The sequence below is a fragment of the Microtus oregoni genome, unplaced genomic scaffold, assembly GCF_018167655.1.
Source record: "Microtus oregoni isolate MIOR12 unplaced genomic scaffold, Mior012 000062F_ref0000492, whole genome shotgun sequence".
In the NCBI taxonomy this organism is placed as follows: domain Eukaryota; kingdom Metazoa; phylum Chordata; class Mammalia; order Rodentia; family Cricetidae; genus Microtus; species Microtus oregoni.
In genome coordinates, this window is record NW_024543872.1 from 8811892 (window position 1) to 8827245 (window position 15354).

General features: G+C 52.3%; 1 protein-coding gene across 1 annotated transcript in view; it reads right to left on the bottom strand.

Moving 5' to 3' along the window:
- Positions 1-241: 241 nt before the first annotated feature.
- LOC121439678 (potassium channel subfamily K member 3) overlaps positions 242-15354 on the bottom strand; it is a 36536-nt gene continuing 21423 nt past the window's right edge. Inside the window, exon 2 of the mRNA XM_041640252.1 lies at positions 242-3593. Within this exon, the coding sequence (XP_041496186.1) occupies positions 2647-3593 (947 nt within the window). The 3' untranslated portion in view covers positions 242-2646. The remainder of the gene's footprint in view (positions 3594-15354) is intronic.

A 15354-nucleotide genomic window follows, 5' to 3' on the forward strand; every position in this document is an offset into this window, starting at 1 on the left:
GTCATTTCTAAGGTCCTGTTCTCATGGTCTATTCCAGGATGAAATTGAAAAGATGCGGATCTTCTGAGAAATTATTTACCGAGGGAAGCCAGGCTTGACTCCCGGGTTTCTACACAAGGCTCCCTAAGCAGCCTGATCAGCCCGAGGGAAATTCTCTAGCCGTGTTTGTAGGCACTGGTGGGGCAGGGTGAGGGCATCAGTTACGGTGACCAATGACAGAGGAGCGGGAACCAGAGCCTGGTCTCCATGGACAGCATTTATTAGGCGCCAATCTCAGTGTGAAGACAGATGGGCAGGAGCTGCTGAGGGGGGCCAGGGCAGCCACAGCCTGGGGACTCAGGGGCTGCCCAGGTGGGTGTGGGGCATGTCACCCACACATATTGCATATTCTGTGGCAGTGTGCCCAGGCATAAGGCATTGGGGAAGCAGAAAGGCTGTCTGCAGTGGGAGGGGGTGAGACAGGAAGTGACAGTGGCCTTCTAGTTCCCTAGGCAAGACCCTATAGGAGACAAGCAGTCCCCCATGCTCAGACCCCTAGGGCCACTCGCTGCCTTCCCCACTCTCTCTGTAACTTTGGTTGTGGCTCCCTCGGATCTGACGGGACTTGACCCCTCGAGGGCAGGGTCACACACAGGACAGGGGCAGCAAGTGCCGCCTCTGGCCCAACATAAACACAGACAGCACCTCTCCAGCTCCTGGGTCCCACTCGTCTTGGCACATGGGCCAGCTCTTCCACATGGACACGGGATACACACAAGTCACAGTCCTTCCACCTAGGGGTCTCCAGGGCCTGGAGGACATGGTGGGGCTCTCTCTCTAGCTCCCCAAGTGGTCAGGCTGGCCTTACTAGCAATAAGGAGCTGGGCTTGGGAACAGTGAGTGAAGGCTGCTGAAGGGGGGGTCCCCCTTTTCCTAGTGCCGGGGATCAGACTCAGGGCCTCAAGCACACTAAGAAAGTGCTTTACCTCTGAGCCATACCCACAGCCCCACACATACCCTTCTGTTGTCCTGGACACTGCCCTCTTCCAGCTTGTCCCCAGTAGCAAGCCAACAGTCTGCCACCCTCCACCTGGGTCGCAGATGGAGGAGGTAGAGGGTATACCAGGTTCTATGCCTTCTCTCCCCCAGAGGGGTGTTCCTGGCTATAGTGCAAGCCTTACTCTAGCAACTTAGGATGCAGGTACCCACCCTGGCTTCTGGTCCAGGGATAATGTCCCAGGTTATACCTGCCAGCTGTCTGGGCTGCTCTGCCCAATCCCTGGACTCTCAGAGTGTCAACTCCTGGCTTTTAGTCCATGAGACTCAGTCCTGCTTACCTGGGTCCCAAGGACTTCCTTGCTTGCTACAGAGACAAGGGTCCACTTAGAGCCGCAGTCTCTGGGCTAAGAATAGCAGAGGCAGAGCCATGGCAGGGGGCTCTGACTAGGGTTTTAGATTTCTAGTTTAAGCCCCAGCTGCCTACACAAGGCCAGGGTGTTGCCTGCAGGGGCTTTGCTTCTGAGAGCAGGCTGGGCCAGAAAGAAGAGCACTTGGGCTGGGAACAAGTCTGCAGGTTCTCGTTCCCCTTCAAGACTTGCATCACCCCGGGCAAGTAATTTTTACCTGTTTTCCTCTTCTGAAAAAAATGGCCATAAGAATTGCCCAGGTGACCTAACCAGAGTGTTAGTACACTCACGTGAATGAGTAGGTGGACAGGTTTCCGGTGCTAAAAATCACTATAAATGGAAGAGGAGGTGAGCAGCAGCAACAGCAGCCAGGGACAGACAGCAAGCGGGAGTCTGTGTTTCCCATTCCAAGGGCAGTCCTGAAGGCTGGAGTCTCCCAGGAGCCCCGAGCACAGCATCAGACTCCAGATAGCTCACCTATGAATGTGGCCACCTTGTAGAATTGAAAGCCACAGTTTCTGCACTTACTTGGCTCTAACTCCTGTGGCCCACCATTTTTCTTTTTCCTGTCCTGCTCCCTGGGGACTAGCTTTAGAGACTGCTGGGATTTCCTTTTTTTTTTTCTTCCATAACTGCATAGCCATGCAAAAAAAAAAAAAAAAAAAAAGACACAGAAGGTAGTGGAAGGCTGGGAGACATGGCTGGGGATGAGAGAGCAAGGTGGGACTGAGTGGGGGTGACCTGGACAAAGACACTGTGGGCTTTGGAGAGCCCAGGGGAGGTATAAGTAGAGATTGAAAAGAAGAAGAAGAAGAAGAAGAAGAAGAAGAAGAAGAAGAAGAAGAAGAAGAAGAAAACAAAACCAGAAAACAAAAAACAAAAAAACCGAGAACAGAAGTCCCCTTGGGAGGTAAGGGTTCTGGGATCCAGCAGAGCCTCTGAGGACTGGGGAGCTTCTCAGATTTCTGAAAGATTCCCAGTGGCTGCCTTCCCCACCTCCCAAGTTTCACATTTCTCGGAATTCGTTGGGCTCGGAAAGGGGCTCCAGGGGTCCTCAGAGCCCGACCTCCTGTTGGCTGGTTCAAGCCCGCACAGTTGGAGATTAGGGGCTGGGGAAGAATAGAGGTGGTAGTGGTGGACTGGGGACTTCCCACGGGGCCCAAAGGCGTCTTTTGGGGGAGGCCTCCCGGTCAACTCCTGCGGCTTCTGCAGCAGGACCCCCACCCCGCTGGCTCACAGGTGCTCCAGGCCTGGCTGTGGTTCACACCGAGCTCCTGCGCTTCATGAGGCCACGGAAGGTAGCCAGGCTGTGCAGGCCCGTGGACACCGAGCTGATGGCCGAGCGCTGCGTCCCGCTGCACAGGCAAGGGTGTGAGGGCGTGTCGCTGTAGCGGCCACCGCCTCCAGGCGACGAGTGGCTGTGCTCCACGCATGTGTCGGACGTGGAGAGGTCCCGCGGGATGATCATAGGGATGGAGTACTGCAGCTTCTCCCGGCTCTTGTACCACAGGCATGAGCACATGGACTGGAAGTGCAGCACCTCAGCATAGACATTGCGGAAGCCACTGCCACCCACGCCCACGCCCATGCTGCCCGCGGCTGCTGGGCACATGACTGGGTCGCGGGGACGCACGCTGTCGCTCAGGCTACCGCTCAGGCAGCTCAGGCCACCCAGGCCACCCGCCTGGCCGTTGTGCGTGAGCAGGGCACGGTGCTCCGCGTCACGCTTCTCGTCCTCGGCATTCATGGTCATGAATCGCAGCACCACAAGGTTGAGGAAGGCGCCGATGACCGTGAGGCCCGTGAGGATGTACACGAAGCTGAAGGCCACATACTGTGGCTGCGTCTGCAGTGCCTGGTCCTTCTGCAGCGCCACATAGTCGCCGAAGCCGATGGTGGTGAGCGTAATGAAGCAGTAGTAATAGGCCTGGAAGAAGGTCCAGCGCTCGTAGTAGGAGAAGGCAGCGGCGCCAATGCAAAGCGTGCTGATGCACGACACGAAGCCGATGAGCACCATGTTGGCCATGGACACCTCGGCGTGCCGCATGCCCAGCCCCCTCTTGGCACGATGCAGCAGGTACCTCACCAAGGTATTGATGCGCTCACCTAGGCTCTGGAACATGACAAGTGTGAGCGGTATCCCCAGCAGCGCGTAGAACATGCAGAACACCTTGCCACCATCTGTGCTGGGCGCTGCGTGGCCATAGCCTGTGAGAGAGGAGAGAAAGCACACACTGTGGGGCTGACCTGGTCGGGGTCCTTCCTCCTCTGCCTGCCCTCTCCACTCCTCGCCTTGCAGGTTCTCGATCTACCTCCCCACCTCACGTAATTTTTTGCTAGATAGGGAGCCATGGCTAACCTGGGTCTCTGAATATGTAGATCTGGCTGGCTTTGAACTCATATCGGTCTACCTGTCTCTGCATTCCAAGTGCTAGGGTTACAGGCATGTACCTCCATGTCTGCCACCACAGCTGGCTACTGAGTCTGCCTTTCAACACATGGGCACATTCATGTCCTGTTGCTTTGGGTGACAAACTCATTGTATCACTGGAAATGCTCAGATGATAATCCCAGACAGCCAAGAGAACTCAGCGACTTTTTCCAGGCCACACTGTTGGGAAGTTTTGCAATCCAAGTTTGAACTTGAATCTGCTTTCTTGAAAACTTCTGCTGGTGCTTGCTGGGAAGTTTTTCATGGGCAGCTGATATATGGGAACGGAAGCCAGGCTGTTGAGGGCTTTGCCATACTCCCTGCCCTCTGGGGGCCTCAGTGTCCATGGCTGTGAGGGGAGGTGGTTGGATGGAATGGCTTCTGACATGATGATTCACTGTGGGGAGAGGGAAATCGAGGCATGAATGTTTTCTTGCTTCTTGACGGTTTCCCTGCAGCAGCCAAAGCTTATTGGGGCAGGGTGGGGCGGGGTAGGGTGGGGCGGGGTGAAGGCCACTGGGAACTTGCAACTTCCCTGGGCAGCTGGCCTAGCAGGGCCCTCCCTTGCCACAGCTGAATTAGTAAGTACTCCAGGTTTTCCACCCGCCTGAGACTGGGGTCTTCCCAAGGGACTTAGTCCAAAAGTAGGTTCTGTCCACATGAGGGTGGTGCATCACCCTTGGCAAGGCAGGAGTCCTGAGTGTTCCTCAGGAGTAGCCCTCTCCTCTTCTGTGTCTGTCCTCCGTGTCTGAGCCTGTACTCTGCCCCCCTGAGCTGATCATCAAACGACTACCAAAAATTCTGCCCCGAACTGTGTGTAATGGTGCATGCCTGTAACCTCAGCGTGTGTGAGGCTGAGGCAGGAGAGTGAGAGTTTGAGAGGCAGCAAAATCTTCCTGGCTACCTGGGGGAGGTGGGGTAGGGAGGACCTTGGATGAGAACCAGAAACTCTGGGCACAAGTTCTGGCCTTATTAGTCGTGGCCTTGTGACCTTGAACAAATGACTTTCTCTCTTTGATCGTGTCTCTTTATTTGAAAATGAAACCTTGTTCTGGCCACTGGCTTCTCCTACCAGGCCAGAGAGCATAAACACTTCAGCTTTTATTAAGATAATTATGAGAATGAAAGAATGTGGGTTGAGCTTCCAAATTTTCCCCTTTTCTGAATCTTTGGAAATGTCGACCAAACACTGCTTCTTCCAGGCAGTTTTCCTGGATTCCTCCTAGCTGAAAGTGATCAGTGGTTTACGTGGGTGGTTCTGGGAAGGCTCATCTATGACCTGTAGGGCCCCCACTATATAGAACTAAACATCAACTTGGCGGGGAGAAGCTCTGGTGAACCTATAATGGGGCCCTCTAACCTTCCAAGGGAGTCCCAAATACACTTCATGACTGTATTTCAGGCAGGGATATTATGAGTTTTGCAAGTTTTCATATACGTAAAATGGGGCTAGTATGTCACCCACAGCAAGGGCTTGGCGGGAATAAGTGAGATAATGCATTGAGGCACTTAGCCTGGAGCCTGGTACATCTCAAATGCCCAACAATAGCTCACTGATTAATAATGAAGGAGATGGCAGAGGTCTCTCACGTTTCCAAGAGATCTCCAGGCTCGGGAACAGCTGCGTTCCAGGAGAACCACCTCTGCCAACCATGGGCATCATTATCCCAAAGCTCACAGAGGTCTGGGAACAGATGTTTGGGGTGTGAAGGCTTCAGGTCTGTCCTGAGAGTGGCTCCCCTGCCCTCGGCGCGGCATCTAGCCAGCGGCTGTGTCTCTTCTTCTGCCAGGGGCTGCGCCGTTGAGCTGTTGAGCCACGGTGCCTGGCTCGTCCGCATCCCAGCAGTGTGAGAACAAATTGTGCCCGCCAGCTTGGCCCCACAGCCAGACCACAACTCACCTCAACAGCCAGGCAGCGAGACAACCACCAGCCAGAGCGGCTTCTTGTCCCGTCCTTCCCTGTCCCCCAGACCAGCATCCCACACTGTACGAACCCCACCCCACTCCAGGCATGACACTGGGGGCAAAGTTCCACAGGCAGAGCAGAATGATGGATATGGCCTTGGCTGTGTGACCCTGGGCGACTTTCTCTCTGTCTCTGGGCTCATTTGCCTCCCCTGCCATTCCACGTCCTGAGAACCTATCAGATCTGCCTCAGGGAGTAAAGGAGACAAATGCTTGGGAGAGTATTCTGGAACCTGTGGAATGCACAACTGGGAGGGGCCCTTGGGAAAGCACCTGAGAACACAGGCCAAGAAGCAGGGTCCTGTGGGGGCGGGGAGCCATTCATAGCCACCACTGGAAGAAGGAACCCTTCTACCCCACCACCCCACCCCTTAGCAACTTGCCTTGGATTCCATTCAAGACGGCAGCTTTTCAGGAAAACCCAGTGCCCACCTGCCTGGTATCCTCTGCCTACAAAACTGCCACCCTGCTCCACCCTGCTAGCCATGGCCCCCAGGCACTGCCCTGGAGCCTTATCTGGCACCCTGAGGTGCGTCCAGCTCCCTCACAGTGCTTTTCCCCTTCATCCTTCTGCTCCTGCCCAGCTCCCTATTCCCAAGAGGCGCAGGGCTCAGAACGTAGCTTTAGCCATAAGTACACCCCCATCTCGAGTGACTCATTCAGGCCTGACTAGAGGTTCCTACCAGGGGCAGAGCGAGTGCCTGACCTTTGGGGCGGATGGCCAGGCTGGCCCCCACTCCTTACCAAGAGCCAGGGTCACTAATCAAAAACTCTTACCCTTAGGATAAAAACTTAACTTTGCCTTCAAAATCGTCCCCCAAGGGCACTCCTGTGACTGACTTCTGTTTGACAACTGGGTTTGAGAAGTTTCAAGGAGCCTTTTGAGGAGGCTGTGGTCACTGGGCATTTCTGACTCTATTTGTGCCACTGCCATGTCAGGAAGGGAAACTGAGGCCCAGAGGGAAGCACATTCCATGTGAAGCCTCAGCCTGAGGTACTGTCTCGAACCAGACGAGGCACAGGAGGGAATAGGAGGTGCTGGCCAGAAGATGCCCTGGGGACAGATGCCCTTCATTGTGGGGCCGAGGGTGAACCATCCCTTTGTCTGTCTTATTGTCACTGGGTGAAAGGGCAAAGGAGCCCTGAAGACCTGCTGACGTGGGTGCCTAGCTTGGAGGACTGCCAGCTAGGGTGGAGCCAGTCTCAGGGGACCCTGGCTTTCTGGGAAGTCACCGGGAGTTTGGCCAACCCTGTCCCCCAGCAGCAGGGCAGCATCCTGCCTAGTTTGGCTTTTTAAAGAAGGTGAAAAGAATTGCCCATTGCTCCCTCTGGTTGGGAGTCTCTGGTTGGGAGGGGCTCTGCCAGTCCCTCTGGGTACCAACACACACGGGGGCTAACTCTCTGGGGCTGAGTCTTTGGGTACCCTTTCCCAGTACCTGTTGGTTCAAGCAGTCAGCACTCATATCCTGAGTGTACACACTCTAGAGGGCGCCTCTCTGGGCACTCACTAGGGCTGTCTCTTCCTCTCCCTGTCTCCAGTCCCGAATCACCATAGATGTAAATAAAGGTTCTTAGTATCCATGTGGTTCAGTCCTTGGGTTGTCTGGATAAAGCCACAGAGGAGCAGAAAGGGAAAGCCACATGCTCCCGGCCTATAGCTGGTGACATGCCCAGGCTGCCGCCCAGGATACCTGATTCTAAAACCGCGTTCTACCCGCGCACACAGCCAGGGCTGACAGCTCATCACGAGAAGCAGCTTCACTAAGAGGTGGGTCTGGGATGGACTAGAAGCACAGAAGCCACCAGGACCAGCAAGATGGCTCAGTGCGTAAAGGCATTTGCTGCCAACCCTGATGACCTGAGTTTGACTCCTAGGACCCACATGGTAGAAGGAGAGAACCAACTCTGAGTTCTACACATGCACCATAGAACACACACACACACACACACACACACACACACACGCGCGCGCGCGCGCGCGCGTAATTTTTTAAAAAAAATCTCTTTAAAAAAAGAATTTGACTGAGGAAGCCATGGCTGGACATAATTGTTAATTATTAGTAAATATTAATAAATTATTAGTAAATATTAATAAATATTTTAGGGCACCAGGAAACTAAAAGATGGCATTGAAAGCCTCACATGTCTGTTCTTTTTAGTTCCTGGTGTCAGGGACTCGGACGCTGGTTGTAGCTCTGGCTTTCAGAGACCCGTGGGGCCTGGTGGGGTTGTTTCTGCCCCTGCCCCCCTTACTGGTCTCTTCTCCCAGTGGCCTGGATCCCTCTACTCAAGGCAGAACTCTGAGTGCTGGCTAATAGCCTGGTCTTGGCCACCTGCTCCCCACGGCCTCGGGAGTGTGTGAGATGCTGTCTGCCTCCTACCCTTGGCCTAGCTGGCCCCAAAGTGGGCCCCTAGCCATAGCCTCAGTGGAGTAAAGTGTATGGGTCTTCCCTGAGCTTGGCTGTGACTAGCTTTGTGTGCTGGGCTGTCCCTTTCCATTCCTGCTTTAAAGCAAAACAAAACAAAACACCCCCAAAACTGTACTGAATGTCTTTTAGTGTTTTCTCTGTTCACCCACCACTCATAGGATCAAAGACTCCGTTTGTGAAGTGTTGATCAAATGTGGTGTTTTACTACACAGAACAGGCGCCAAGTAGATGATTGTTAAGACTCTAATTAGTTTATTTCCCCCCATCAGAATCAATTAAGAGCACACCTGTCAATCAGAACTTCAGATTAGCATGGGATAATTGATTCTGTGAGGCCGAAGGAAGTTACCCTTGTATGCTGGGAAAGCTGCAGATAGGTAGGAAGTCTGCAGTTCAGTGAGACACAAAGAACACAGACCCTGCACCTGAACCAGGCTCCGTCACCCACCGAGCCTCAACTTTCTCATCTATGAAATGGGGTACAGTGAGGTATCGCCCTCGTAGAGTTGTTGGGGAGATTTGGTGAGCTGGTAGATGTGAGATGTGAATGTGGATGTATTTGGGTCTCCAGGATCGCATGATCATTAAAGTTTCCCCTCAGCATCAGTGTGGTGCGTTCTGTATTTCTTAGAGGTTAATTTCCTCAAATATCAGCGCCATGGTATATTAGAGGCTGGATAAGAAAAGGGTAGTTTAGGAAAACAGGGACAAACAGAATTTTTTTTTATCACGTGTCTTAACTGACACAGGACGTACTTGTCTGTGTTCCTATGCCGAGCTGGAGAATGCGGTATGTGTTTCTCATGGATTTGGCCATGGAACATTTTTCTCACAGTGCTTATCACTAAACAAGGGTTCTTCTGAGATTAGTTTGGAAAGAGCTCCTTGAACACATCAAGAACTTCTGGGGTCCTTCTTCCAGGCTGTTCTCTGACTCTGTGATCTCTATCACTGGGCGGATTAGAACCTTGGCAGTTCCTTGCCATACCCTTGTCTCTCAGCAGACTCTCTTATCTAGAGTTAAATACGGCCCTGGCCAGGGCTAATGTCTGTCTCAGGGGGAAGATGAATGAGGTGACCTGGGGGGTCTGAGACACCCAAAGGCTTTGCATACTGGGTTGAGGCTGGAAATGGGGGGGGAGGGATGGCCCGACACGGGGTGCTGCTCGGGTTTGTTGAGCAGAAGGAAGAGGGCACGGTGGGGTTCTGGGCAGGGCCTGCTCCAGAAGGCTGGAGAAGGGATAGCAGAAGGCCTGCTTGCCTGGGGATGGAAAGGAGCAGTCAGGTTGGAGTCATGGGCACCTGGAAAAGGTGACTTTCAGGGACTGTGCCTCCTAAAAGGACTGGAGGTCTGGGGACACCAGCAGTATGGAGGAGAGACACAGGACCAGAGTGGGTGCATTAAAGGAGATGAAATGGAAGGCAGATGGTAGCCAGGCCCTGAGCTGAGGGCAGCGGGAGGGGTGGTTGGCCTAGTGGACATCATAGAGTGTGCAGGCGCTCTCCTCTGGGACTCTGAGAGACTAGACACCATCTTGTACAAGAAGCTTCTAGGAATTCCTCAAAGCACCAGGAAGCCCGCCCCCCCGCCCCCCGCCTTGCTCATGCTCTCCCTTTTGGTGGACTCTTTCCATGCAGTGGCAAGTCCCTTTGGTGTCATGCACAGGGCCTGGCGGGGGCAGCTGATCAACAACCGCTGTTCTACCCGGAAGACCAAAGTCCTAGAAGATAAAGACTTTGAAGTCTGTGCAATCTGTGATGGTGACTCCCGAATACCCCTCCTAATTGCAAGGAAGGCCAGCTCTCCTAGGATCTTTTGTTGACTCACAACTCTGGCCCTTGCTACAACCCCTTCCCCTCAAAATGAAGCCACTCTAGGCCCCAAAGGAGTCGCACTACTGTAGGCCTGGCTCAGCCAAGAGCTAGATCGGAGGAGCCACCAGAGCCCCAAGGAGGTGAGTGGGGGTGGGGATGAGCACACAGAACTAGGTCTGGGGTTTGTCACCCTGCAGGCCAGAACTCCTGCAAGGACAGTTCTGCAGCAAGGCGCCTGTCTCTCTGCCCTGCCCCTTCCCGGGGGCCTCTTGGTTTCATCTCAACCTCTCCGTTTTCAGCTCCTGCCCCTCACTCTACAGCAGCGGCTCTCTCACTTTCTGTTCCTGACTTCCCGATGTCCCCCTCGCTCTTGAGCTGTCTCTCACCCACAGGTGTCTCTCCCTATTACTGACTGGGGACCTCTTAGGCAGAAGAACTCCAGTGCCCCGCCCCCAACCTCCCAGGCCCATGTGGAATGGGAGAGTCGAGAAGGAGGGTGCTGGTGTCATGGAAAATCCCGGCAGCAGCCAAGGTCAGTGTTTGCAGACACAGTCTGGCCTGTAGCCAGGCCTGCCTCAGGGCCCAGCTCCTTTGGGCCATCCCCCCCAGGCTGGCTTTGTCCAGGGGCCTCATAGGTCTAGAGCAGAGATTTCAAGCAGGGTCCTCAGAAGGGGTTCATGTTGCAGTGTTGGGCTTTGGGTGGTTCAACTTGCCCATTTTACAGAGGAGTAAACTAAGGCCTAGAGGGGCATAGAGGACCAGATCCACACTACAACAAGTCACAGGCAGAGTGAGGACTAGAATATCCTGGCTTATCCTCTCTGACTTCCCCAGTGCTGCCAAGGGTTGCGGCCTTGTCCATCCGGCCAGGCCAAGGGACAGAAAAGGCAAGGTTAAAAGCGTCCTTCAGCTCAAGACTTGCTTGCAGTTGGGCTACACTCAAGGTTGGGGAAAATGACCAGGAGAGGGAGACCTGATGATCAAACCGAGGTTCTCGATCCCAAGACATTTTCCACGTACAAGTAAATCAGATGAAACCCTTTGGGGGAGCACTTGAAAGGTTTACTTTTTTTCTCCCCAAAGCAAAGATAATTACAACACTCGCTATTGAGGTACATGACAGAGCTGACTGGTTTGGGGGGTGATTAAGGTAGCGGCAGAATGAGGGACAGAGGTGAAGAACCCTAGCTGGGGTGTCAGAGAGGACTACAAGGAGGTGGCATGTGTCCTGATCTCTTAAGGGTAAAAGGAAGATACAGACTTCCCACAGGAGGAGCTGTTGAAGCTAAGATGTACAGGAAAAAACATAAGGGACAGAAAAAATGGCCCTGGTGGCACTGTAACCAATGTGTAGGGAGCAGCAGATTCTCCCAGGAAAGTAGTTTCATATACACAGCAAGATCCTTAGAAATGCCATCTACCCGGACCCTGAGGTCCCACTTCTAGGAATCTCTGCTGGGAAAATAACCAGAGATCGGAGCAAAGATTTATGAACACGGATGTTTATAGCAGCATTTTCATTGTGAAAAATTGTAAACACTCCAAATGTTCACCAATAGGGTTTAGTTAAACATATTAAGGTATATTTATGGGATGGAATATTGCACAGCCATTAAAGTGCTATTCCTGAGGAGTCTCTTAATTACACAGAAAACCACTGTATTATGTCAAAAACAGTAGGCACAATGCTTTCTGTACGGTGGGATCCTACCCTAAATCTGTAAAGACAAAAAGTGCATATGCATACACACAGAGAAAGAGCTAGAGAGGCGACAGAGAGCTCACAGAGTTTATCCATGAATAATGAGCTTATTATTGATTTTAATTTCCTTTTCACACTGTTTTACATGTTCTACAAAAACAATCCATTATTATTGTTGTTGTTTTTTTATAGTACTGAGGGTTGATCCAAGGACCTTGCACATACTAAGCAAGTGCTCTACCACTGAGGTATATATCCAACCCTCTAATACTTTTATAGGTAGAACTACATTAATAATAGTAACAGTAGCAATTTATATTATTAGGCAGGGTCTTACCACATTGCTGGGCTTGCGACATCTAGGCTCAAGTGATCCTTCTGCCTCAGCCTCCTGAGTGCTGAGCCTACCAGAGTGCACCACTGTGTGGGCCTGATCAGAATGATGAAAATAATAACATCTAACAACAACAAAATCTTCCTGGTGTTCTTGCTGCAGGAAGTTTGATTGAAAATTGAGAGTTGTTTTGGTGGGCAAGGGTTAACATTTGCAGAGCTCAAGAGAAAGAATCTTACCTGGAAGGCAATGTGGAACCCTTGGTAATTCCAGGGTAGGAAAGGGACAAGAAAAACAAATGTGAATTTCCTCACATCCCTGGGTAGAAACGGAGGGGACGTGGCTGTGGGAGATTGGGAGCAGGGGACTTCACTCGGGGTCCTCAGCATAGCTTGGTTGACAAGTGCTCAGACCTGAGCTAGTGAGAAAAAGAGAACTTGGTGGGTGGAGGGAGGGGGGGGTCTCAGGAAGGGGTGTGGGAAGGGAAAGGAGGAAGCCAGGAGGCAGGAGATGGAAGGGGCACATTGTATGTGATGCTCAGGGCTAAACTGTAAGCTACCCCAGGGCAGGGTCTTTGTATCTTTTGTGCCTTATGCCCTCCTCATACCTGGGAAGTAGTTTGGGACAGAGCTGCCTCTGCATAAATCTCTGAGTTTGGAACAGCCTGAAGATGGGGAGGCTAAATCTACTATGAGGCTCTGGGAGATACTGGTATATGGAAGGACAGACATCCTGGGGATTCTGGGAAGGCTAACTGACCCCAGGCCACTCACTGTACCAGGTGTCATGATATAGGCCACAGACAAGACCTGGTCCTCTCTGGGCTTTGAGGCCTTTTGTAGAATATAAAGAGGCCAGGGGAGATGTTTTAGGCCCCTCAGCACCTAGGGTTTTAGAGTCTCAGAGGAGCCACAACTTCTAGTCCCAAATCAAAGAGAGAGTAATGGTCTTAGTGGCAGTTAGCCAAGGACCAAGGGGAATTTTGGGTGTCCAAAGCAATGACTGGGTCTCTGGTTGCACAATCAGATCACAGTCTTGGTCTATACTGTTCAAATTTTTGGGAGAGGAAGAGAGTGTGGAGGAGCCTGCCTGCTTCACTCTGAGAAATAACTGCCTCAGTTTTAGCAGGTGGGAGGCATCCAAAGGTTCAAATCCCAGTTCTCCTAGACAGCCTCTTCTCAGAGTCAGGAGGAAGTAGCGGCCAAGGGGAAATCTCGTCGTCGTCTCTACTGCTTGTGGAACCCCAAGGCACCCAAATCTCCATCCCTACACCTTTTAGTCTTACAGACTTGTCTTCAGAACCCTTGAGTCTCCCATTCTTTTGCCCCTTCACCTCCAGATACTACCTAGATGTGTCTCATTTTGGCCCCTCCTGGCTTCTAGGGCTCAGGGTGGTATTGGTGATGGTGGTGGTGGTGGTAACCTGTGCTTCTCAGTAACGCAGCCCTAGTAATAGCACTGGACTCAGCCCACATTTACTGAACATTTGGGTTCCAGAGCTTTACACAACTCTCTCTCTCTCTCTCTCTCTCTCTCTCTCTCTCACTTTTTACTTCATCTTCTCAGAAATTTTACCAGCTATGGATGATCTTCACTTTGTAGATGAGAAAACCGAGGCAGAGAAGATTTTCATAACACCTACCTCCACCCCCCACCCCTACACACACAGCTAGTGAATGGCAGTCAAGGGATGTATTCAGGCCTGGCACCATGGCTGGTAGCTGATGCTAGCATCATGGATGGTGAAGTACGGAAGGCAGCTGACCAGGATCTCCAGGGAAGGAGTCTAAGCTGAAGGGTTGGATAATTTGTCAAGGCCATCCAGGTCAGTGACAGCCAGTTCTTCCCAGGCCACATACTACACTTTTGTTTCTCATATTAATGACCTCCCGGGCTTCAGGGTCAAGGATCAGGGTCCATGGGACATCTCAATGGAACCTTCATGAACTCTCCTCTTAGGGTTAAGCAGCATCAAGGGATGAGCAAGCAGCAGGCTCATCTCTAACAACAGGTCTTCCTCCCTCTCTGCCTTTCCCACCTGTACCGAGCCCAAGTCTGCACTGGGTCCCCAACAAGGACCCCACCAGCATCCTGAGTCAGAGAGCAGAAGGTGGATCTTGTTGAGGAGCTCGGGATCAGTCCCAGAAATGACACTGGCCTCTGGCAGAGGAAACCTGGGCACTTGGGGAGACTGGGCAGGAAGCAGACACCCCCGAAGGTTGTGACACTTTGTCAATCTCAAGAATATCAGGTGGAAAATGAGTATGACAGGCATGGCTTCATCCTCTTCGCCTGCTGTAATTGATTAGCTGAGCCAACATTCCTTTAGCACCTCTGACTTTGTACCAGGCACCAGGCTAAGTGCTGAGGAAGGATGCAGAAATGGGACAGCCAAGTCGTGCTTTTTGAGAACAGACTAGCCAGCGTGCAGGTGGGAGGAGACCAAAAAGCAGAGATCTGCCCTCCGAAGTTCCAAGTCTGTGCCAGGGATGGGGATCCATCCCCTGAAGGCAGGACCAGGAAGCCAGGACAGGGAGTCGGAAGGCACAGCACCTTTGCCAACCTCTAGTGTTTGGGAATGCTGTATCTTCTGCTCCTGTGGCCTCTGGGGGTGGCTCTAGACACTGTAAACAGTACCCAGATCAGAGTGAAATCTGGACCATGTCATTACATATCGGTTCAAGGTCAATGTCTGAGGGCATTCTCTATTCTTGCTTCCTTTTTTTTTTTTTTTTTTGCTATTTTGATTCGCTTATCCTGCTACTTACCATTTAAAAAAGACAATAAATTTGTTTGTAGAACATTTTGGGGTGAACGGAATGTCCGCGAAGACCACTCTCCTGCTCTGGCCTCGCTCAGTAGCCCTCCTGCATTGATGTGGGCTTGGTTCTGTGAGTCCCACCTTCCCACATTGCTTTCTTCTAAGAGGGCGTCCTCCTACTCCCAGTCCCTGAGAACGTGCCCCCCCCCCACTCCCCATGCACTTAGCTTTTCTTAGTGACAGTGGCTAGCATGGTCACTCCTCACCACAAGTCATGCCACCATGATTAAGGCTGCGTTTACTTCTCTGTCTTGTAGGAGGCAAGTGGTCCACTACATATTGTGGTGCTGAACACTTAAGGGCTTGGAAAGGTGGTTAGGGCCTCGGAATGACCTGAATTCTGCTTCTTCCCCTTTCTCCCTGTGTGGAGTCTGGGGATATGGAGGGTGGAGTGTAAGAAGGAAAGGAGGGAGGGAAGGAAGGAGAAAGGGAGGGAGGGAGGGAGAGAGAGATGGAGGGAGGGAGAGAGGAA